Source organism: Pygoscelis adeliae, unplaced genomic scaffold (assembly GCF_000699105.1).
Source record: "Pygoscelis adeliae isolate BGI_AS28 unplaced genomic scaffold, ASM69910v1 Scaffold108, whole genome shotgun sequence".
Classification (NCBI taxonomy): Eukaryota; Metazoa; Chordata; class Aves; order Sphenisciformes; family Spheniscidae; genus Pygoscelis; species Pygoscelis adeliae.
The window spans coordinates 8,159,503-8,183,695 of record NW_008825498.1 but is presented as its reverse complement, the minus strand read 5'-3'; the positions used below and the strand labels follow the sequence as shown (position 1 = coordinate 8,183,695).

Here is a 24,193-nt window from a genome sequence, read left to right as displayed (position 1 = left end):
GTGTCCAGAGAAGGGCAACGAGGCTGGTGAGGGGTCTGGAGAACAAGTCTTCTGAGGAGCGGCTGAGGGAACTGGGGTTGTTTAGCCTGGAGAAAAGGAGGCTGAGGGGAGACCTCATTGCTCTCTACAACTACCTGAAAGGAGGTTGTAGCGAGGTGGGTGTCGGTTTCTTCTCCCAAGTAACTGGCGAAAGGACAAGAGGAAATGGCCTCAAGTTGCGCCAGGGGAGGTTTAGATTGGACGTGAGGGAAAATTTCTTTACTGAAAGAGTGGTTAAACATTGGACCAGGCTGCCCAGGGAAGTGGTTGAGTCACCATCCCTGGAAGTATTTAAAAGACGTGTAGATGAGGTGCTTAGGGACATGGTTTAGTGGGCATGGTGGTGTTGGGTTGACAGTTGGACTCAATGATCTTAGAGGTCTCTTCTAACCTTAATGATTCTATGATTCTATGATTCTAATCCATCAAGTCCTATCTGGGCCCCAGGGTTCGTCTGCCTTTGCAGTGAGTGAGAGGGGGGCCTTTAATCCTTAGTGAATTTTACATTGAGAAAGAATATAGGATATTGCTGAGTTCTGGTATGTACTTTCCTGTACAGCTTAACAAGAGTTATATAGAACATTATGATTTAGTTTCTTCTCTTACTGTTTTTGGTTGTTGGCTATAGCAGTCGTCTTCCTTTTGAGCTTAAGTACGTGTTTATGTCCTGTGAGTAAACAGCAGAATTCTTTATGCCCTTGCAAAGATATATTATGTTGTGTTATCAAACAAAATGGGTGGAATAAAGAAATACCACATGCCTGTGTCTTTATGTTGTGGAGTAGGTTCATAAAATCAGGGTTCTGCGTTGGTACACGCTGTTCAGTGGTTTTAAAGAAACCCTTTTTTTTTTTTCCTTAGAACTGAATCAGGTAGAAATCTTAAAGTAAATCAAACCTATATTGAGTACATTTGAACTTTTAACACCAAAAGCTGAGAAGAGACATAAAAGCTTAAAAAAACATGCAAAAAAACAAATTGTAAAAGGCAGATAAAAATAGTTGAAAACACAGTCAGACTCAAAACGGCTGCAGTTCACAGCTTGTTCTGTTAAAATAAGCTGCCATGGGTTTAAATTTAAACTAATCAGCATGCCGCAAACTGTGGTGGAAAGTGAGCAGCCCAGCCTGCTGCTCCTGTTCGGAGTTGTCATCTTCAGAAGAGAGAGAGATCTATAACTTTTTGGCTCCTGCAGCTAAAACTGATCTCTCTGGTCTCGCCTTGTTGAACTCAGTAGAAGCTTTATTCAATAGGAGTGATACCAAAGTAAATCCTTTATTCAATGTTATTAAAATGAGGAGAGAATGCAATATAATGTTCAGCTGGGGGTGGACTCTAGTGTATGTGATGTTTTTGGAAGCTTCAGTATTTGTATTTCTCTTACACTAACTTCCTAGCAAGCCCTGCATTTTTCCAGGCGTCTTTGAAGTAAACACAGCAAAGTCAGATGTTCTTGGCTGCAGCAGAAAGAGGAACTGAAAGGAGGAACCAGGAACATGAACATGGAACAGAGCGACAGTGTTTGTTTTATATTTCTGTCAGTCAGCCATTTCTGTCAGTCATAAAAGCCAAGTGATTAACTGCAACACTTCAGCTTGTACCTGGGGCAGCTGGGATTCCCAGATGGGTTCCCATTCATGTACCTATAAAGTGTGGGCCTGTGTAACTACCAGCATCATTTCAATAAAACAGGACATCTTATCTGTGATAGAGCTGTTAGCCTAAAATAGTGGTAACTCAAGAGAAGCACCCATCCAGCTAGTTGTTACAGTCTGACAACGTGCCTTGTGTGTTAGATGCAGATTCCTGCAATGCATTGCTTGCCAGCTTGTAGAATTAAGATGTCAGCAGTTTTTACCTTGTGCATCATGAACCCATGCTTATGCATCATTAACTGCTTGACTAATAAGCTTCTTGTTAGCCATTAGACCTAGCCTAGCTTTGTGCATGCTGTTTCTCAGAGGTTATTTTTTGAAGATAAGTACTTCTCTCATGTGACGTTCTTTCCATTTTAAGACGGATTTCTGTCCCTTACACATGTGTTTTGCAAGGCATCAAACTAAATCTCTAAACTGTACATTACAGAATTGCAGTAAGAACCTGATTATCAATGGTTGAGGAGGCAATTACGTTGCAAGCATCTATTTCAGGGTATTTATTTTTGGTGGTAAAATTATGGTTCGTCTGGATTCCTCATGATTACTTTACATTCAAAGGCGACTTTTTTTTTGCAAACTCTGGTTTAAATAACTACTGGTTTAGACATGCATCTGTTAGGATAGTTATTATTTTTTTCTCTGTGCAGAATGTAACTGTGATGCTGTTGGCTCAGTGGAGAATACATGTGGTCCTGGAGGTCAGTGTCTGTGCCATAGTAATTACGCTGGACTTAGATGTGACCAGTGCACTCCAGGTTATTACAGCTATCCCAGCTGCTTGCGTGAGTAAAAGCCTTTCTTCCTTTTACTGGAATTACCTGTGTGACTATGGTAGTTTTGTTCCATCCAAAGCTGGCAACAAAACCACTGAAGATCCAGCTGGTGGCCGGGCTTCCTGGCAGGCATGCACTCCGGTAGTCCTCCCTGGCACATCATCGCTGTTCCTGTGCTAGTTGTATTAATGTGAGCATGGCAGTGTTTGGCCTTGGCACAGTGGTATCTCTCTTTTAAAATATGAAATCTAAAGCTTAGGCTGGGCAATAGGCATGTACCTTTATGAGTTCTGGCTCACTCAACTTATAGAGCATAAGCTGTGTTTCAACTGGTTTGGGCTTCTAATATTTGATACACTGTCTTGTAAACTTTTAAGTTTATTAGTATGTGCTCTTGACATGTGCCAATATTGCACCATAAATCCTAGTCTAGAAGGACTTGACTCTGCAAATCATCTATCATATCAACAATTTTTCCTACCCACATGGATCAATTGATCAGGCCCAGAATGTTTGTATGGGTTTTTCACATCAAGCAGAGAGAAACCTGCAGGCTCGGTCATTAAAATCAGCAAGCTACATGATCATCATGAACAGGACCGCTCTTTCCTAGAAATCAAAAGCTTATTAGTGCTAAAGAAGCAATGTATCCTCAGAATTTTGCTATTACTAATCACCACAACGACAGCAAAAAAAAATCTGGCAGGTTTGTTCTCTCTCTTTAGGAGACTGGCTGCTACTTTACTAAAATAATTGTCATTAACCATTTCACCCTTAGACTCTATCTGAGCAATTAGTCCCCTGGGCAGCATTGTTCTTTTTTGTGGCATTATTCTTACTTACCCTGTGTGTATAAATCATTGCAAAACTGAGACCGTACGTAGGAATCTGAAACAGTAAGACTGTTGCATGGTGTATTTCAAAGCTTGCTTCTGGCCTCCTCTGCCCTCAGATCTAAAGGTGTGATGGGCATACAATTTTATATTCTATATTTCACCATCATATTTTTAAGTTACAGAATTTGCCCTGTGCTTTCTGTAACCATAAGAAGATCAAGAAAGCAGAAAGGCAAAACCAAGTCTGCTCTTAGGATGGGACAAGGAAGTTGAAGAAGAGAGGTTTATTATGGTTTCAGATAATTCTACCTGTTTCCGTCAAGAATAGAAGAAGAAAACAATGCCAAGATGGTACAGGTCACCTCAAACTTACAGGTTCCAAGCAGGGGTGAGGACCCTCTGAGTTATGGGAGGACCTTGCGAGCTATTTATTGCACAGAAAAATGAAGAACACTCTAGACGAATAGTACTCAAACCTCTGCAGACAAAAGTTTTGGGAAGTTATTGCTTGATACCTACTGGGTGAACCCACCCACCGCTGTCAATGTTTGTTGTTGTGTAGCTTGTCAGTGCTCTCCTGACGGTTCCCAGCACGGCACGTGTGAGCCAGCATCGGGGCAGTGCGAGTGTCAAATGGGCGTCACAGGGCGACGGTGCGACAGATGCCTTTCTGCAGCCGACAGTTTCCCCTACTGCAAAGGTAACACTTCTGAGGGAAAATCCTCCATTCTGATTCGGGTCACCCCCGTTTTTATTGCGGTGTTCTCCAGGGCAGTCTGCTTCATGCAAAGTTTTATAGAAACCCACTGCAGCGTGGGGAGGGAGGGACACGCCAGAAGTACATATTAGATGCGCTTATTCATCGTTCTCTGAGTTAGTTCATTAAGGGAACTATAAGTTTAAAACCTTTTTTAGATGATGGCACAGGAACTTTAAGAAAATGTCTCTCAGTTCTGTAGGTTAGTACGATATTTTTTCAAGTGACTACTTTGCATACCAAACCGGGTAGTCTAAACTAGGCTAAATACACATTTGAAAAATCATTATTAAAGGCTTCTGCTGGTCTTGAAGTTTAAAGTATTTGAGTCCCTCCAAGGTAACCGTGTTAAAAAGCCCTTTCAAACTCACACCTGCTCCATTGTACTTCTGCACTACTACATTCCACAGCTCTGTTTTCAAAAGATCTTGCAATGTGTTTGTTTTTTAATTTCATAAAGGTGTCAACAGCGAATGTGACCCTTCAGGTAGCATTGGTTCTCATTCCGTAAGTATTCTACCATTGCAGCTGACAATACGTGTTAATAATTCATGTGCCTTTGCTGAACACATTCACCTCATTGCTCAAGCCCTGAAGCCTGCTCTTAGACTGTGAAAGAATTGCACGAGCTTATTTGCAGAGTGGCAAGAGTGGAAATAAACTTTGGGTTTTGTTCTTCAATCATATCAGTGCAATTACCTGATTGGTAAAAGAGGATTCTTTTAAAAATCTTTTCTGTATGGAATATACATACTGTTTATGTCTTCTTGGTATGCTAGAACACTGATATATACATGCAGATGTGCATATGTACCTATGCATGTCTCAAAGACCTTCTGGTTCTGGGTTGCAATGGGCCATTTCAGCATCAAGTTATTCTTGAAAAAATTATTATCTCTTTGTAACTGTTGCTATTCCACTATTATTGTTATTAATACACTGATGTTATTATTAGTAGCATATTACCAGAAATCACAGTCATTGCTAAACGTGTAGCAAAGAAGACCTAGAGGATAAGTCTGACAGATGGAAGAGGTATCTATATACACTCATGTGTACAGCTATGTGTGTCTTCCACCAATAAAGGAAGGCGTAAATATGAAAATTAATGATTATTTTAAAGGAAATTTGTTTTTTAAACTTTTTACAAAACAGTTAATACTTTAGAGCAGTTCTAATAAGGCTATAAAAGAATTGGAAAGTACATCCATTGGGACATTTAGAATAAATTAGATACGGAAAAAATACGCAGGGTGGAACAATCCTGTGCTGATAGTATGAGGCAGAAAAATCTTAGAAGTCTGAATCAGCCACAGTTTCCATGCATCTGTAAAAGTCAGTAAACTGCCTGAACTGTTAATAATGTTAGGTTTTTCTTAGTACTAAAGAGTAGTATGATTTTTATGAAACAGATGAACCCATATTAACTCCTTTCTGTCATTAGGGCTATTGTCAATGTCTTCAGCACGCTGAAGGTCCTACCTGTAGTAAATGCAAACCATTGTACTGGAACCTGGCCAAAGAAAACCCTGAGGGATGTACAGGTGACATATTTCATGACATATTGCTTTGGCTTATGGAATGTGTTAAATTCTTTTGAAAGTTATCTTTATTGGCTGTCACCATCTTTGGTGCTCAGTGACTTTCACAACTCTTGTTAACAGCATGTTCTTCATGCTACTTAATTGTAACACCAAATTACCCATGATACCAGCAGGTACTTTTAGAAATTCGACCATAATTTCATGAGTGTTTGCTAGTGCTGGACTAAGGTGTGCTCTGAGTTACAATGATGTGTGCTTCATATGGCCTTATGGCAGTTTTACTGGAGTGAGATGAGATTTCTGCCATTAACACTGAAACCAGAATTTGGCTCATTGTTTTGGGAAAAAGGTGCTTTTTCATTTATTATCATCTTCTAGATTGTAGAGGAGTGAAAAGCCTTCTTGTGGCCTCAGGGTGTGACAAATCTGTTACGGTTTATGTCTATATAATACTGATCTGTTTGCTATTTTCAATGTTTGCTAGCAGTGAGTGTGTGTTTTTCAGGCAGATAATAATAATTTTAAAGATTAAAAAAGGATAAAGATAAAAAATCTTTAAAGATTTTTTTCTCCACAACTATTTCCTTTCCAACAGGTTCCACCACAATAGCCACCTAGATAGGATGACTAGCCTTAGAGCCGATACCAATATCATTACATCTTTGACTCTAAATCTCTAAATACTATACAGTCTAAACATCTCCTCAAAGATTAATTACCGCACCTTTCATGTAATTCATCTTCTCTGCCTTCAGTCACAGAGTCAATACTGGGTTTCACCAAACCTCTAGGTCAGCATAGCTCCTTCCCACAATATTTGCTTCATTTATTTTTCGTATGGAGAGTTGAACTGGTCCCAAAGTAGCACTGCAGAATAGAAGGTGCCAGTCAGGCTGCAAGACACTCTTTTGCATCAATTGTCTGAATGTTCTAAGAAAGAAAACAATTGTAAATCCAAACTCAAGACTGTTTTTGTTAAACACAAGTTAGAACACTTTAAAACACACCAGTAAATCGCACATACGCAGAAGTCCTCATTCTTTCTCCTTTGCTTTTTCTTCTCACCTTGTGCCAGTATCCAACTGCTGTTCTGAACCGTCCAGAGTAAAATCCACCTTGTGGCACTATGACTCAAAACTGCAGATTCAGGGTGGTGGGTTTTTTTTCCTGGAAAGTATCTTGGAAGGACGAAATTCAGATTGTCTTTTTTTATCTGTGCAGCATGCCATTGTGATGTGAGTGGAACGCTAAGTGGAGTCGGAGAATGTCAACAGGTAAAGTGAAATTAAAAGAAATACATTAATTAAATTGATTTTTGTAAAGATAAATTGTTGTAACATTTGGTAAGGTAGAAGTCTTAGTACCGATTATTGCTTTTGCACATAAAGTGGCTGGTTTTATACAGCAAAGAAGCAGTTTTATACAGAAGTTTTATACATCCTAGGGATGTATAAGTTCTGAAGATTTTTCATCATCTTGAGTTTATGTGTTTTCTAGTCTCCTCACTGAAGATGATAAATGACAGAAGTTGTGTCTGATATTTTTTGTTGAGATTAGAACGTTTTTCCTCTTTAGAATTAGAGGGAATTCAAAGTATTGAAAGATTAAAGTTCCGAGAAAGGTGCTGAAACATTTTTGATGAAATTGTTTTCTTCACAGGAAAATGGGCATTGCTACTGCAAATCTAATGTTTGTGGAGATTCCTGTGACACTTGTGAAGCTGGTTATTATGGTCTCGAAAACAAGAATTATTTTGGCTGCCGAGGTAAAATGAATACAGGACATCTCAGAAGTCTTTAGAATTCCCCAGGTTGTGTTTTGAACATGTGGATGTATTTGTTGAATCACTCACGTGCACAGCATTTTGCACTACTGCTTGCAATTGCTTGTAACCCGTGTAACTCCTCCTTTGCCTTCCAAAGGGAGAAAGAAGAGGGCAGGTGTTACCACTGTGGTTCCCAGCCATTTTGTGGCTCGCTCACGTGAGGAAAGGTGATCCTCTTTGAGCTCATTGTCCTTCATCTCGCCTTCCCCGGTGCCTCATTTACCACCACTTGCCTGAGGCTTCTCTGTCAAAGCCCGCAGTGAGATCGCAGGAGGCCCTGCTAAAGCTGTTATCTTATCAAATAAGATAACTGAGAGTCATTCTTCCTCTCGCTCCTTCTCCAGGGCTGTGGGGCCAGGGATGGTTGATTTTCCTGCAAGCGTTACCTGTAAGAGTGGTAGCTGTCTGTTCCACTTAGGGGTTTTCTAAGGTCTGCTGCTGCAATAAAAACTTAAAATGTTACAACAGATACTAGCTTGATTTCTTTTTTTTGCAGGTATATTCGTGTATTGCTTTATCGCAGGGCTCAATGTGTTTTGAAGCAGAGCCAGATGTAGCTGTGGTGTGGAGAAAGTGGTCCTTCTTCTGAAGGATACTTGCTCTGCCATGTGTTTTGAGTGATGTAGGGCTACTTCAAGAGTGCCCTTCCCTCCTTGTCCCCCCCGCTGTAGATTTAGGTTTGTTAAAAGTATTGAAAGCACTTTCACTGACTTCAGTGTGCTTTACACCTGTCCAGGGCTGATGCAAGAGATTTATTTCTAAAGCATTGAAGTACTTCTAACAATCGTTTAATATGTGGGAAGTTCAAAATAATGGCTACTGTAGCAAACAAAGCTTTCATGCCCAGTGTGCAAACCGAGGAGCTAATGAAAGGGATCTGGTTTCACAAAGGTGTCAAATACTTCAATTATCCTTGACTTCAGTGAGATTACAGGTGCTTAACATGTCTTAGAAAATAGGACGCTTTTACACTATGATGTAAATAAGTGTTTAGGAACTTTCAACCTTTCAATTCAGCTTGACATTTTTAGCCTAGACATACTTGTTCCTTAGTACGATGTATTATACCTCGTTACTAGAGGTGTCCTTTAGTTTGTGCCACAAGTCCTGTCTCCTGTAGCAAGTCATTTCATGTTGTTGTCTAGTATTGGTTAAAAATATGCATATACTATTATATGAACACGTATTTTTTTGTGTTCAATTTTTATAAGATAAATTAAATATTGGGGTACCAGACTCTGAAAAATTAACATCTTACAGTTTTTGTAAGTTAGGTTTTGTTTTTGTTTTTTTTTAATAATTATTCATCGTGATATTGCTGTAGGAATTCTGACTTACCAGCAAAACATTTGAATGGCTGTTGTGCAAAACTGTAGTCCTGCATTTAGTAATGTGGCATGGCTTATTACTTGTGATTTTTAAAAAAAGTGGCTTTTGTCACATTCCAAGGAGAAATAAAGAAAACAACCACAAGCATGGGAAGCCAGAAATAATTGCAGCTCATGCATGTGTGTTAACATGTGTTCGAAAGAGTCTGAGGGGAGGGGAGTCTGAAGGGTTCTGGAAGGAGGACACGAGTCATTAATAGAGTTTAATTAGCGGAAGCGAGGTTTGTTTTCTAATAACTTTCATCACTTTTTTTCTGATGGGATATTTGGCTTCTGCTCTTTGCCTGACAGGCTGCCGGTGTGATGTTGGAGGATCCCTCAGCCCAGCATGTGCCGAGCCCTTGGGTGGCTGCCAGTGCAGGGCGCACGTCGTGGGGACAGCCTGTCGGGAGTGAGTCTGGCTGTAGCTCCTGATAGCTCGTGCTTCAGCATAGTTCTTTTGAAACTGCCCACAAGTCCCTTGCTATCCTTTCACGTGAGATTCTGGAGTTGTTGATAAATAAGCTGGTAAATTGTATTAGTTGTTTATATTAATTTTGCTGAGCAGTTTTCTTCTGTTATTTTAATAAGATATTTTAACTTGGTTCCTTAAATAACCAATACCTGTTTTGCAATAGTATTGCATGTGTATCTATGTATCTATCAAGAGTTATATAGGAAAACGTATGTAAGCTGTAAAAGCTTCTGGAAAGAATTCTCATTACATCCATCTTATCAGCTGTTTTGAATTCAGTAGCTGCTATCAGGATTCTTCAGTCATCAGTAGGTCACCTCCCTTCCACTGCTTTATGCTCTTAGATGTAGACCATACAGCGACTGGTAATTCTTTGTTGGTTTTTTTCTCCTTGAAAGGCCTGAAGAAAACTATTTTTTCCCTGATCTGCACCACATGAAGTTTGAGATTGAAGATGGTACTACTCTCAAGGGAAGGGAAATTCGGTTTGGCTATGATCCTCAGGAATTTCCTAGCTTCAGCTGGAGAGGATATGCCCGAATGTCCTCTGTACAAGTAAGCTGGTATTTTGCTCAAGGCTTTGGGGTGAAAACATAAGTGTATGGTATGTATGTCTCTATAGTACTGCCATGTGTGTGCAAGGTCATGGAGAAACCAGAAAAAAAGGACAGGATCTCACTAATCTGAACCCTTTGGCACTGTGTCGCTGTTCGGATTAGCGATTGTTGGTGTTATTGTAAGTTGGTCATTGCTTGTGCAAATATGTGTTCTTCAGAAATGGTCTTTGAGTTTTTTTTTGTGAGAAATACGCATTTTGCGATAGATGTAAAGAAACGAACTAATAGCTTTAAAGTCTGTAATACTAAGTGCAGAAATTCTTGTCGTGCCAAGGACAGCGGAAACAGCAGAAGATTGATGCTTGGCTAAATAATTTGAATTACACAATTCCATGGCAGTCTGTATCCATAAGATTTTCAGGTACCATCACAGTGCTGCCACTGAAGTCTTCTTACACTTGCAACTTATATTGGGCGAAGAAGAGAAAGGTGCCAACTTTTATTAGGAATGATACCTTCACATTACAGCAAACAGGAAAATGTGTGAATCAGTAAAAGAAGCTCTGAGCAGTAGCATATTGGCAACTTTTGTTTCAGTCTCATGACAGTCTACAAATAAACTAAACAACAGCAGGGGGAATAAGTAAATCACAGAAAGAAAGTCACCGTAATTTAATTGTGTGAGAAGGGACCTGTCTGATTGAACTGCTGAGCAAGTGAACCAGGATTTTAAAACAGTAGATTTGAGCAATAAATGGGATTTTCTCTCTCTTCTTAAAAGTAGTACTCTGGTATAGTTGTGTCCAGCCTCGGTAAGTTGTCCAAGGACTAATGGATCACTATAGACTGAGACATAAGCACGTAACCATTGCACAAGTGTAGTGATTTCCTTTCTGTTCTTCATTTTTCACTCTGTCCTCTTTGTTCTTTTGGTTTTTTTTTTATCCCAGAGCTCGTATTTGTTGAATCTTCAGAATTACTCCACATTCACAAACAAAGGCAACTCTCCAGTAGCTATGATTTCTTAACTTCTGCTTTCTAACTCAGCTGCTTTTTGCATTTCATATCCAGTGGCATTTTGTAAAGAGGTAGTGAAAGGCCTTAGTGTCTACTCTTGCTAAAAGTATGCCTTATTTTCTTACCTGCATAAAGCTTTTCACTCATGTAAGTAATTGCCAGCTCCAGGCCCTCCTTAGTTAGATCCTTGCATAACTGAGATAGTCTCACGTTCTTCATTTCAAGGAACTTTCCTAATTTTGACATAGGTTTTCTGTGTCTTGCAGGACCCTGAAATAATCATCCTGACATTTATTTTGTAGAAGACAAATAGTATTACCATATCTGCCACACAAAAGGCTAATGTAACAACTTTTTGTGAAAAGAAACTATTTCAATACAATTAAAAATTTTTGTGGTGAAATAAATAGGCTGTGTGTGACCTCAGTGGAGATCACTGGTGCCCTGTCATGCTGCTGACATGGGTGTCTCATTATAGACTGAGAAGCTGACAGTCGGGCTCGGATTTTAAAGCACTGGCCAGAGTTGCCTGAGTTTGTGACAGAGCTCAAAGAATAATTTCTCCCCACTCTCTGCCTTTTCTTGAAGCCGGGGGCCAACATCTCTTCCTCCCTTAATCCTCACATATGTCTTCTTTCTCTCCCTTCACTGTGACTTCTAGATTTTCCATAAAAGCTTAGAAACCATTTTGATAAATCTCCTGAAGCATGTTTCTTTATTTCTTTTGCCTTTTCTTTTTTGTTCGTATCTATTTTTCAAGTGTTCCCTCAGTGCCTATCTTATCCATGTAGTATCCTTCAGAAGTCGTCCTTCTCCATTTAAAATAACACTTGTAAAACCTTCCCCTACTTGTCTGTATGTTCCATTCTGGTCCACTGCCCTTCTGCAATCACCTAGATTTTAGCTATCTAATCTCTGTATATCTCTCAGCCCTGCCATCTGTTGTATGTCTATCTTTGCTTTCTGCTTTGCATTTCTATTAAGAAGGTGGAGGTCTCTGGGATGATGACGGAATTGAGAAATATACATTGAGAGCAGCGTATGTGAGCTGGCAATCTTGTATTTGTTGTAGCTTTTAGGAGTAAGAGAAAATGAGGCTTTGTGCTCCGTTCTCAAATGTATGGAACAGAGAAAACTTGTGTGCATTTGGGGAAGCAGAATGGACCACAGTGGTGCGGACGTCACTGTACCACAAGCATCTTGGAAAGGGACAGCGAGTGGATTGTGATGGGTGAACAGGTGGGAGTTGGATTATGAGGGGAGCTTTCAGTTTTAGGATGGAAAGAAGGAAGCCAAACCCTTGAGGTTGCACCAATCCTATTTTTTCCTACTCCACCACCAACCTTTGAATACATCTCTGCCGATTCTGTTGCTCTGCAAACTAAATAATGGGGGTTGTGTGAATGCAGCCTCCTGTGGGCTCGAGAACTGCGTGGCTCCAGAGGTGTCAGTTCAGCCCCAGGGCAAAGAGAGTCATGTATTGTATCGCATCTCTGAGAAACGGAAGGATCTGGTTGAGGAGCAGGAGACGTTTCAGCGATGGTCTGAGACGTCTGCATGCTGTGGAGCGTTGTGTGTGATCTCAGACTACGAACAATGATTCTGGCCTGTTCCTTGGGAAGCCAGGAATATGGACAACCCTTCATACCATATGCCTCCTTTATGGCATGGGAGGGGAGAATAACAGTAAAATACTGTCCACATATCAAGGTGCAATATCAACACACGTGTTGGTTCAGCAATTCTGTGCCTTTCTGGATAAGCTGTTATTCAACACGAGTTTTATTTCACAGGAGGTTTTGTTCTATATTCTTCTGTAAGCTGCCCGAGCCTTTCTTTTCTGTTATGGAGTTTGTCTTTGCCAAATGGTTTTTCTTTCTCTGGGTGCTAGTAACAAGTAATATACTTTCCTTTCCTCCTTTTTCCCTTTCTTTTTATTTTTCCCAGCCAGAGGTGGTTGTGCCTGTCACTGTGGCTTCCCCTAAGCTCTTCTACCTAGTCCTCCGCTATGTCAGCCTGGGCTCAAAAAACTCTAAAGGGAAGATCTCAGTTGCTGAGGGAAAGCATTTTGGCACTAATTATACTTGTAAGTGAATTAATTTTCTCACTAGGCTTGCCTGTCTTCCTCTGTCATACACCAGCATTGCCATTCCAGTATATACTTGTCTGCATGTGCGTTTTTCTTGTAGGACTTTAGTATGTTGCTTGCATGGCTTCTAACTGTTCCTCTATTCAGCACTTTACGGCTGTTTTTGTTTATTAACTTCCATTTTTCAGAATGAAGTGAGGATAACTTTGAATGTGGAAAAATCAAACCTCTACTTATTTCGCATTATCCTGAGGTATATTAACCCTGGAGGCGAAACATTATCTGGTCGCATATCTGCTTGTCAGTCTCGGCCTGAAACAGGTAGGTGCAACTCAACGGCGCGACAGATCAGATGAATGTTAGATCAGAGGAGCCTTTTCAAGGTTCACCCAAGTCGAATTTGTAATGTTGCTTAAAACGCATCGCTTTTAACAGTGTTGGTGCTTTTGTGCTTTTCCTAATATATTTTGCCGTGTGATTGATGTGGCTGTGTTTGCATGAAACCCCTGCTTACAGTAGTAATCAACATTGGTTTTTTCAAATGTTTGCCAAACTCAGTACTTTCAGTTCTGCACTTGGAAGCTCTGAACTGTGTGTTTTATGAAGCTTTTAAAGAAGGGATAACAGCACTTATTTTGGTTTACTTGCCTTTAATATTTCAGTTTAAAAGTGGCTTCTGCCTTCATTCCATGAATAACATTTATTTAATGATGAATCCAACCTACCAAGTTAGCTCTGATTACAGACCTCGATAGCATGTGATGCTTTTTGGGCCGTGATAAAAGATAAGTACTCCATATCCTTTGAATGGTAGAGGCATCCCAAGCCCATATGCAGAATTATCTCTTATTATGCCTAACCTCAGCACACTGATGGGAGCTAATGGAGTTTAGTCATAGATTCTTTTAGTAATTCGGACGAGTCAAAACTGAAGACTTCACAGATACCACTCAGCAGAGTGGCAGCAGTTTGTGGTCATGTCTGGCTTATATTGCCTGGGAGGCAGGGAACCAGCTTTTGTCTGTGTACAGGGGCTTCAAAGAGGAAACCTTTAATATTCATAACAATTGATCCTCACGATTTCTCTTTGATAAAGCATATCGCAGCTACGTTTCTGTTGTACATCAACTCTGCTCAGAACTTACCTTCAGTTACTATCTGTAGCTAAACATGTTAGATGCTACTGAGAACCTCCAGTATCTGAAATATTTGGCTGAAAGTCGCATGAGAAGAGGTCTTGTGTCAGCTGAACATATTGTGAGTCAGTGCAGAGACAGGTTGAATGCAAAATAATGGAAGGGAAAGTGAAGAAGTGAGCATTTCAGAATATTGCAAATCTGGCCATTACAGGGGTAGAGCTCTGCCTTTCTGAACCAATTTGCTCAAGACTAATAAGAACGAAGACAACAACCACTGCCTAGCTCTGTAGCTTACTGTGTGTGGTTGAATGCTCTGTTAGTACGTATTGACAGAAAAGCATTGATCAGCTCCTGTTAGATCAAGTTTAATGGATGAAATCATCAGTCCAGCATACTAAGCAAGTAGACACATTTTACACAGTCACTTATTTTTTTGCTTGATTTTTTTTTTTTGCTGGCAGGGGCTGCTCAGAGCAAAGAGTTTGTCTTCCCACCCAGCAAGGAGCCAGCTTTTGTCACAATCCCAGGAAAAAGCTCCACAGAGCCTTTCTCACTGGTTCCAGGCACGTGGACTGTCAGTATAATGGCAGAGGAAGTCCTCTTGGTAAGAAAACAGTTGAGGAAAACAAGTGCTTGAAGGCTGTCATGATAGTACTACTCTGGAGTTATTTGCCAGGAAGAACCCTGTAAGCAATTGAAATTCAACACTAGTGAAAAGAGTGCAACAGCAGAATATCATTATGAAAACCTACAGTTCTGCCTCTTATTTCATTTTTTTCTTCTCTGACTTTCACCTGCTCTAATTTTTCTTTCGCTTACAGACTTTAAGTCTATCTGGAATCTGTATCTCCAAAGGATAAAGTAATATTAACATATAGCACAATTGGTTGAGCATAAATGCTCACAGAAATTCATAATTCTTACATATCAGATGTCGTATCTAAAGCTTGGCTCAACCACAGATGACCAAGGCCTTAGTTTCTTGACAAAGATTCTTCAGAAAAGTATTATAAGATGGGCTCCATGATTAGCAGGTCATTTTCTAAATGTTTTTATCCTCCCATCATTACTCTCCTTTCACTCACTGAAAAACTGAAAAATTTTCTGACAACGGTTCTGAGAAATTGCTATAAAAAGACAAATAGTTTGAGGTGATCATTTATGAAAAACTTTAAACACGTATGATCACAAAGACAGCAGACTGAAATTCATATGTATATTGTATAGGGTTAACAAGTAACCAGTGTCTTTAGTCATTAAGCCTGGGGCTCTGTTAAATTTACAGAATACCACATAAAATGTTACTAAAGAGCTTGCAAACATATTTCTTGCTGAAAGTGACAGTACTTACTGTGCTTGGTTTTTTTACTAATACCTTTGAAAAGGAATTTATTAATGATCTTAGCCCAGCATGTTCTCACAGTAACAGTTTTTATAAATAAGCTTTAATATGTTAATTTAAGTAGGCAAGGCAGAGCAAAAATATACCAGCTTTTGAAGCACAGCTTAATAGATTACATGGAATATTTTTATAAAGTCGCCTGGGATACATGAATCTCCCTCGTGGAGTCACGCAGAGTTGAGTTGCGTCCATGTGGATTGTGCTCATGGGTGAAAACTGCACCCGGCTGGCTGTGTGTTACCAAGCCATGGGGAGGCTCCTTTATGAGCACTGTCTTGTACAACACATGGTGGGAGAGCAGCTTCAGAGTTTCCCTGCTCACAGGGCAGCTGCCTTTGTCCCATCTCTATGAAGGTATAAATAGAGTTAGGGAGATGCATTCTGATGTTATTGGCCCATGTAACAACAAAAAAAATCCAGTCTTGCAGATATCCTCTGTAAAAATTATTTATGTGCTTGGTTTTGTTCATTGCTACATTGTGAAAGTCTAGAGATGTTCCTTTTGTAATTTTCTGCATGGTCTTGCATTTGTTGTATTCTTTGTTCTTAGGATTATATGGTGCTGTTACCTAGTGATTACTACGAAGCATCCATCTTGCAGATACAAGTTACAGAGCCTTGCACCTATTCAGGACGCACTTCAACAGAGCAGTCAGTATATATGCTACAGAATAAACCAGTGCCGTGGATTATTTTATTATTATCCTGCTGCACTTGAAAACAATAATAATCCTGTGTTTTGTCTGGGTTTTTTTTGTGTAAGCTGCTTGCTCTACCAGCATTTGCCATTGGGCAGATTTTCCTGTGTCCTTGGTTCAGAGGCGGTGTATTTCAGACATGGGGGAGAATACAGAAGAATACCCGTGCAACAGCCAACTCCTGATCAACCAGTGATGACCCGTATCAGTGGAAGAGAGGTCAGGTTCCTGCCTGCTAATTGCAGTCCCATCTGCACTGTTGACTATAAACCTACTGGACTAAAACGGTTGCGGATTTACAGCTCAGGATTTGCAGATCTGTAACGCATCCCTAAAACAGACTCTGCGCCAAGTTCTGTGTTTTATACAGAACTGTGTCAACGGATCAGTGTAGGCAGATTTATAACTGTGACTAGAGTGGACATTTCACTCTGACAAAAGTATGTTATTAAATAAAAATCCCTCTGCTTTAGGCATACTGGCTTGTTCAGCATACTGTTTAATTGCAGCAGAAATGGCATTATGGTTTGTCAGCAGAAATGGTGTACATACATCACTCTAAATCTTTTTTTTTTCTTAAATAACTATACTTACGTAAAATATTTGCTTTACTAAAAAACAAGCAGAAGCAATTATGCCACTGCTGTAGGTCCATTGAAAGAGAAACATACGTTTCATGAAATGAAAAGTTATACTAGAAGTGTGTTTGGTAAAAATAAGGTATTTTATCAAGTACATGATAATTATATGTAAAATGATTATGCCCTCTATTACTGTGCTTGGATATTGCTTTTAAAAATACCAAGTGCAACAAGAATACTTACATGCCACAGGCCCTGGTGCTTCATCACTGATGCATGTGCAAAACTTTACTGGTATGAATAATTGCAGTGAAGTCAAGAGGGCTGTTGACAGAATTATTTACATGTTCAAGTGTTCGTAGCCTACGGAAATATTGAGAAAAAACAGTTTAAATTTGAAAATAATTATATAGCCAACTGTAGCAAAACCCCTCTGTAACCACAGCACTTTCCATGCAACTGCTTTGAAGTATTTTGTGTTGACCAATTTGTGCAGGTAAACTAAAAGAAAAACTTGATGCTTCAGAAGGTGGCATTGGCTGTTTGCTGGAGAAGGTGCTTTCACTCTTTGTAGAGAATCAATATACAGCACTGCTGTAGTAGGAATTGTGTTCCTGGAAATAACTTTTTTCAGTGGAGAAGTAGACTCAATTTTTCTATGTTATTAAAAATGGCTTAGAGATGACAGTGACAATTTTTTAGTATCATTAAAGTTTCCTCACTGGTACTTTCTACTGGGGAGAAGAGAAATAATAATATGCTCATTTCCTGGGATTATTTTACAGCTTTCCTAGAACTGTTATAATGGCAGTTGTTTCTTGAACTTTGTTGACTCTTATTAGTGGACAAAGTGATATTTATAAGCATTGCCTCCATTCTGCTGGATGTCTTTTGCTGAGACATTACAGGATTGGCCCTGGACTAATGCTGACCAGTTGGCTTGCAGGGCAGGAAAAGGGAGCTTCCTGCGAGAAAGGGAGTGAAAAATCTAACGGCTTTTTTCTTTTCCAATGATCTTGACCTAGGTCAATTTACAGATGACCATAAATGTTACTCAAGTCGGTCGCTATGTTCTGGTTTTTGAATATGCCAATGAAGAGGATCGGTTATACACTGCCGAGGTAGTAATACATAGCCCTGGACCTGTCACTGAAGGCAGAGTGAGAATATACAGTTGTAAATACAGGTAAGAATTTCTGAAGTAATCACTAAATTAATAAATGAGCATTTAGGATATAATTGTACTTTTTATATATTGGAATCTGTTTCACTATATAGACTGAATTTTAGGGTGATTTAAAAGCAAGTACATGACTCTGTGGGTATTGTACAGATTTTTAATTATCTCTGTGCCATCAGCTCATTAAATATTGCGACTGCTTCAGTAAACTGTTTTCCTATACAAAGGGTTACTTTTCTTATGTACATTCATAAATCCTTATAAGCTATTAATCTCAGAGTCCAGTGAAAGAGCATCACCGTTGCCTGCAAATGCCTGCAGTGTTTTTATTTCGTTAAAAGCGTGTCCAAGGGCTTTGGCTATAAAAAAGTAGCAGCCAGTTTTACAAGAGTATTCCCACCATTTCTAACAAGATCTGCTGAAGCAGAAGTATGAATGTCTCTCTGAAATTCTAAGCAGCCTACAGGCTCTTAGGCTGTAGGCAAGGTCTTCAGCCGAATGCTTCTTTGTCCTTGTTGACTACTGAGGTTGCTGCAGATGTTTCTGCACAAGAGATTTTGTCTGTCCTGAGCGAGATTGTCTTTAACACTTCAGCATTTCAGCTTATGATTCAAATTAGGATTGTGATCCTGCAGATGTTTGTGCCCTTGGGAGAGCCTACCCAGTGCCAGGGGACTACAGACAGGCATCCCTTTTTCCCGTGAGCCAAGTGTTTGGCAGATTGGAGGCTTAGGGATATTCAGGATGAAATTGCCCAGTAAGAAAAATCATTTTCATCAGCATGTTTGTGATACGGAGCAGAGCTATACGGAGCAGTGACCTTGTCAGGTTATTGCTGGGGAAAGCTCTTATTTTAGCCTGTTACGTAACACTTTGAGCCCCAAACTACTTGCTATAAATCTTCCGGTTTATTGCTTTTTTTTCCCCCAAACACATTTTATGGGTTGATTTTGAACATACTTGTTTGTTCATATGATACACTAAGAACTTGCTCATGAAAAGACAAAGAAAGCCCTTGCTACTTTAATGTAGCAATGCAGTAAATCCCTTCTGTGGCCATTCTGCATCAAGCTAATAGTCACATTGCAAGTAAGTTGCTGTGTCATCTTTCCTAAGCAGGAAGCTACAAGTCTCTTCTGTTAAAAAAAAAAAAAAATCAAGAAATGACCTAGTCAGGTACATGCAGATAAGAGTAACTTGTAGAATCAGGAAAATATTGTGCCAGGCCTTCTTACAGCTCTGTGAGCTTGATTATTCCCAATAAGACACTGTAAGAGAATAAAACATTGCAAGCTTCCAGCAAATCACAAATAAGGGACCTATATTTGTCCGGTCTTAAATGTCCTTAGCCCTGAGCTGACCTTATTTCTGAGCTGTGCTCTAAACAAGAGTGAAGCTTTCTCATTCTCTGATTCCTAGAGGAGAAATAGAGAAACAGTTGTACGGTGGTTACAGCGTCTCACCTATGGCATGCTGGCTGGCCTAGCTGAGCAGAAGTCCAGAAGAAAGAAAAGCAATTAGACCCTTATGTGATGACTTCTCTTCAGCAAAAGGGAACTGTTGCTACTTTTGGCATGTTGCAGGGGTCATGCTCCCTGAACAAGGCAGAGTTCAAAGCCATTAGCAAGACTCTTCCTCTTTAGTATGTATTTGTCTTTAGCAAAGATCGCAGCCAATCGAAGATAGTCCATAAGAGGCAGACCTACATTTTTTCACTTGTATTGAGGAGTATCTCAGTGTACAGATGGCTTCCTAAAATCAAGACTTGCTCAACTGCCATTGTGTGGGTGAGAGCTGCTGATCCACACCATCAACAGCGCGTGGCAGTAGTGGAAAGCAGCAGCTGGTATGTGCTGGCACCTCGAGGAGCACGGTCCAGGCACAGAATATTAGTTATATGTCATGTTACACAGCTTGGAAGCATCTGCAGATAGCACGTATGTGTACCTGTCTATTCACATCCTACTTCAAGCAGTAGCTCAAATGGAGATCTGAGCTGAGGTCTGGAGGTTTGTGCTCTGGGTAGGTCGACCCACAAAGGACAAGCAGTATTTTGTACGTGGTACATCCTTTGTCTCACTAGTGAGGATACTGCATGTTCACCAGTGGCCAAAGCTTACTTATGATCCAGCAGGACGGCTAGGCACCAGTGGTGAGGCTAGCCAAAAGCTAGGCACCTGGGCTAGGTGATAGCATAAACAACATGGCAATGCCAGCGGGCTCAATTTTAATCCTGCTTTCTGTCTCAGGTTCCTTTGTCGCAGCGTTGTAGTTGATGATAGGAATCGCATTGCAGTCTATGACCTTCTAGCAGATACAAAGATACATCTTAAGGCATCATCAATTAATTTTCTTCTGGTAAGTTTTCGTTTTCTTTTCCCTTTTGTATTACTTGTTCTCTGAGTAGGTAAAGAGAGATACTTTTCTCTCTGTGTTCACATGCTCTATGGTAATGTGTGAAAGGATGTATATTAGATGCTTGAAGATGTTTCTCTGTATATACTCAGAGAATACTGAGTCAAACTTGGTCAGTTTCAAGATAAACAGAAATTTGCCTTTCTTGGCAAGGGTTTTTCCGACTCTCTCTTTATTTCAGTTCCTCTCTCTTTTCTACATGTAAACTTTAAATGAAAAATCTGCTGGTAGCCTTTATACTTCATCATTATATTTATTTTCCTTTAACTTTCACTTTTTTTGAATCCTCAAAACCCATATGGGATTTTCTTGTCCTCTTACAAAATTTCAGGTAATAAATGCATTTTAGAAATGATAGAACTTTTAAATACTTGGAATAAAAAACCTTCACTGCCCTCTTTTGGCCACACAAGGAATACACTTTTCTGGAGCCTGAATTTTCTTCCGTTTCTGTTTTCAATTTTAGAAACACAAGGCGAGTTACACAGTTGGTTAAAATCTAGAGTTGAAACCCAGCTATAAACATACACTAATTTCGTGGAACTATTAGGATTTACAAGTGATACATGCTTTCTTCATTTCATAAGGCAGTGTTCAGTGTGAACAAATACCATTTAAATTGTCTGTTAGCTCCCTGCAGCAATTGCGGTGCTAACAAGATCCCTATCCAAAAGACATTGATATTATTAGTCTGTATCTCCACATGTAGAAGTCTCTTGTGCTAAGAATCTCTGTATTTTTATTTCTAAATTCTAGTTTTCGTTCTCTGAATATGTTATTGATATATATTGGTAATCGTTATTGATATATATTGATAGTCTTTATATATTGATAGTCTTTATCTCACACTGATGCATATGAGCTGTCTAAACCCAGACCATGTTTCGCATTAACATTTTAGCCGCTCATAAAGTGCAGTTCAGAGCTTCAGAGTCTACCCTTGTCCTGCTGCAATGGGCTGGAGTCCTGTGGGTCGTTACATGCAGGATAGGCACAATGTTTGCTGCCCAGGAAGGGGACTTTTAGCACTCTGCCTTCTAGCTTACAAAGGGTTTCTAGTATCTGCTCGCTACTGCTAAAACTCAAGCTGAGCTCCCTTAGGACCTGCTTCTAAACTGAATCACTTTGCACATTAATGAATTCTCCCTATGCAATTTTTATTTCTATTAATACATGGTGCTCGTTATCTTACTGCTTATCAGGCATTTTTATCTCCTTTTCAAGTAGTTCATGCACAAGTTTTGTAACCTCCACTTATGTGTTTTGTAAGTGCAGGTAATATATTTTATTAGTACAAACTGTTGTGTCTACCCACAAGCCTTCACTTACGTCCTTATCACCATGGCTACAGCAGGACTACCACAGCTTCATTTGCTCATGTCTAGTTTTAGTTTAAAAAAAAAATAATATGAGGTCTCGTTGGCTTTTAAAATGAGTTCTGAATCTATTGGGAGAAATCCGGGTGTCACTGAAACTCACTCCTACGGACTTTGTGCTAGCAAGTGTTCATGCCTGCATTGCAGAAGGTCTAGGAATTCCCCCAGGGTCCAAAAGTCTCTAACACCACAGATGAGGGCTTTTCCCTCCCATCTCTGTACACTCCTTGCCTAGCTTCTGACCCCGCGAGCTGGTCTTCTGTCATTCCCACTACCATATGTTTACTTACATTTTAATTTATTTAACTTCTGAACAGCCAACATTGCCTTGAGAAGGACAGAAAAATGCTATTCAGCATGGAGGCATTCAGGTGCAGGCAGGTAAAGGGATCCAAAATCTTGTGGGAAGTCCATGACAGAACATGGCTTTGGGCTCAGGTCTCCCCATGCTAAAATTAGGCTTCATCCTCCCTGTTCGGGCCTGGCCCTGTTATTTATAGTGTTAATTGTGCCTTGTGCTTATTTTTCAGCACAAGGTTTGTATTATATCAGCTGAAGAATTTTCTCCAGAATATGTGGATCCCAAAGTACAGTGCGTAGCTGCTTACAGGAGTACCCATGATGGAAGGTAACTTGCTTGGTCTTATCCTTCGTATTTTCTGAAGAAGACCTTGAAAGGCAGACTAAATGGGATTTTAATTCTTTTGAATGAACCTTTGCTCAGTGACTTACAGGTGATTTGTAGGCCACTTTTGTGAAGTAGTATTTGTAAAAAAGCCGAAGTGTTAGTGTTAATCTAGACAGCCTTTGCACAGGATTTTGTTAATTCTAGCCTCTTCCTGGCCCATCTGAACTACTGAGTGCTGATGCGTTAGAAAACATGCACCTTTCACACACCGTCCAGTATGATAGGTGTCCAAGCTGGAGAAACATTGCTACTTCGGTGGCCTGAAATGCTTACTGCTCCATCTGGAGTTTCATTCTGCATGTTACTGCTTCAGCTGTTCCAAAATGGCTTTAATTTGTCATTAGGTAGGGGATGTGACTGCCCTTTCAGGCACAAATCCACCAGCTCAGCTTGGCAGCATCAAACTACTCAACATGTAAACCGCTTCACAAACAAGCCATTCCCTTGTCCATCTCATCGTGGGTCCCATATGGTAGGCGTGCCCTCAGCATTCACCCCGCACAGCAACGCCAGGTGATCCTTCCCCTCCATTATACTTGTATAGGACCAGTAATTAGAGCACCTGTATACAGCTTGATTGACCCAGGTTGATGGCTCTTCTCTTGCTGTGAACATCTGAACCTGAACTTTCACTTCCCAAGTGGTTAGTCTGGGGTTCTGCAGAGCACTTTCTCTGTCCTGTTGAAGGTCTTCCCTTCTCCATATGTTTTAATTTTTGGGCCAGAGAGAAACTATCACTGCAGCTTCCAAATTAGGGAGCCCCACATTTGAGTTCCTGTTGCACTCCCCAGGATGTCCCTCGTGATGCTATTCCCAAGGCTTTGTTCCTACTGATCTGGCAATGGGAAGGGCCTCAAAGTAAAAGTAAATGTCATTTGCAGGACTTCAGAGGCAGAAAGCATTGGTGACTATGTCTAATAGTTTTCCAGACAGTAGTTTCTAATACAATAGTTGAATTGAAATAGCCAGCAGAAAAATCTGGAGAGTAAATTGGATAAAAGCATGTGACTGTACTTGGCTTCCAAGCATGCATAGCATTGAATCGCAGCTTTAATTCTCCTGCTCAGAGTGTTACAATTGAGAGTAGCTTTTTAAGACTGAAGATGCTTGTCCTCGCACCAAAGGTATTTTGCATTCCTGGGCATTTATATTCTGAGTAAAATGGGGGAAGGGGGCTGGGTGAAAAACATGATTTAAAATAAAGCTAATGTAGAAATTTGTACCTTTTTCTTTGGGTTTGTGTTGTGGTTTTTTTTAGTCTCTTGTTATATTTGCACAGTTTACTGTATGTTTATGTTCTGTTATTACGACCATCATCTGGCAGTATTTTTGCTTTCCTGAAAGTGTTTAGTGTTCACTGAGTTGAAAGATGCAGAGTCTTGGCTCAGTTTAACAGTATTATGCAGGATGCTGCACGTCATTTCCCACACAGGCCTGGCAAATACATCTCAATCCTGGCCCTGAAACACACTTGCCATTCCAGTTCTGGGCCTGTCTTGAGCAAAGATTAATCATTGTCTGTTGAGTACTTAGGAGAAGTGAACAAATACTAGCAGGAACCCCCCCAAAACATTTTTTCCTGCAGTCTTGGAAAATACTTCTCTCAATCAAGTTTTTCAGAATTAAATATACCAGGGAAGAAATAGTTAAACACAGCAGTGAATGAATAAGGATGCTTTCAAGGAGCACTGTTATTTATTTTGGCTCCAATTCTACAAATATTTGAGGGTATACTTAACTTCTAAGTACTTAAGTAGTTCCATTGCCTTCAGTGGAA

The 24,193-nt window shown here is 40.0% G+C and overlaps 1 protein-coding gene across 1 annotated transcript in view; it reads left to right on the top strand.

Moving 5' to 3' along the window:
• Window positions 1-24,193, top strand: part of LAMA3 (laminin, alpha 3) — a 118,773-nt gene that overhangs the window by 36,829 nt on the left and 57,751 nt on the right. Inside the window, exons 13-26 of the mRNA XM_009331488.1 lie at window positions 3,869-4,006; window positions 4,524-4,570; window positions 5,508-5,607; window positions 6,829-6,881; window positions 7,267-7,372; window positions 9,112-9,211; window positions 9,673-9,829; window positions 13,126-13,258; window positions 14,538-14,680; window positions 16,029-16,129; window positions 16,242-16,395; window positions 17,783-17,943; window positions 20,187-20,295; window positions 22,259-22,356. Of these exons, the coding sequence (XP_009329763.1) occupies window positions 3,869-4,006; window positions 4,524-4,570; window positions 5,508-5,607; window positions 6,829-6,881; window positions 7,267-7,372; window positions 9,112-9,211; window positions 9,673-9,829; window positions 13,126-13,258; window positions 14,538-14,680; window positions 16,029-16,129; window positions 16,242-16,395; window positions 17,783-17,943; window positions 20,187-20,295; window positions 22,259-22,356 (1,600 nt within the window). The remainder of the gene's footprint in view (window positions 1-3,868; window positions 4,007-4,523; window positions 4,571-5,507; window positions 5,608-6,828; window positions 6,882-7,266; window positions 7,373-9,111; window positions 9,212-9,672; window positions 9,830-13,125; window positions 13,259-14,537; window positions 14,681-16,028; window positions 16,130-16,241; window positions 16,396-17,782; window positions 17,944-20,186; window positions 20,296-22,258; window positions 22,357-24,193) is intronic.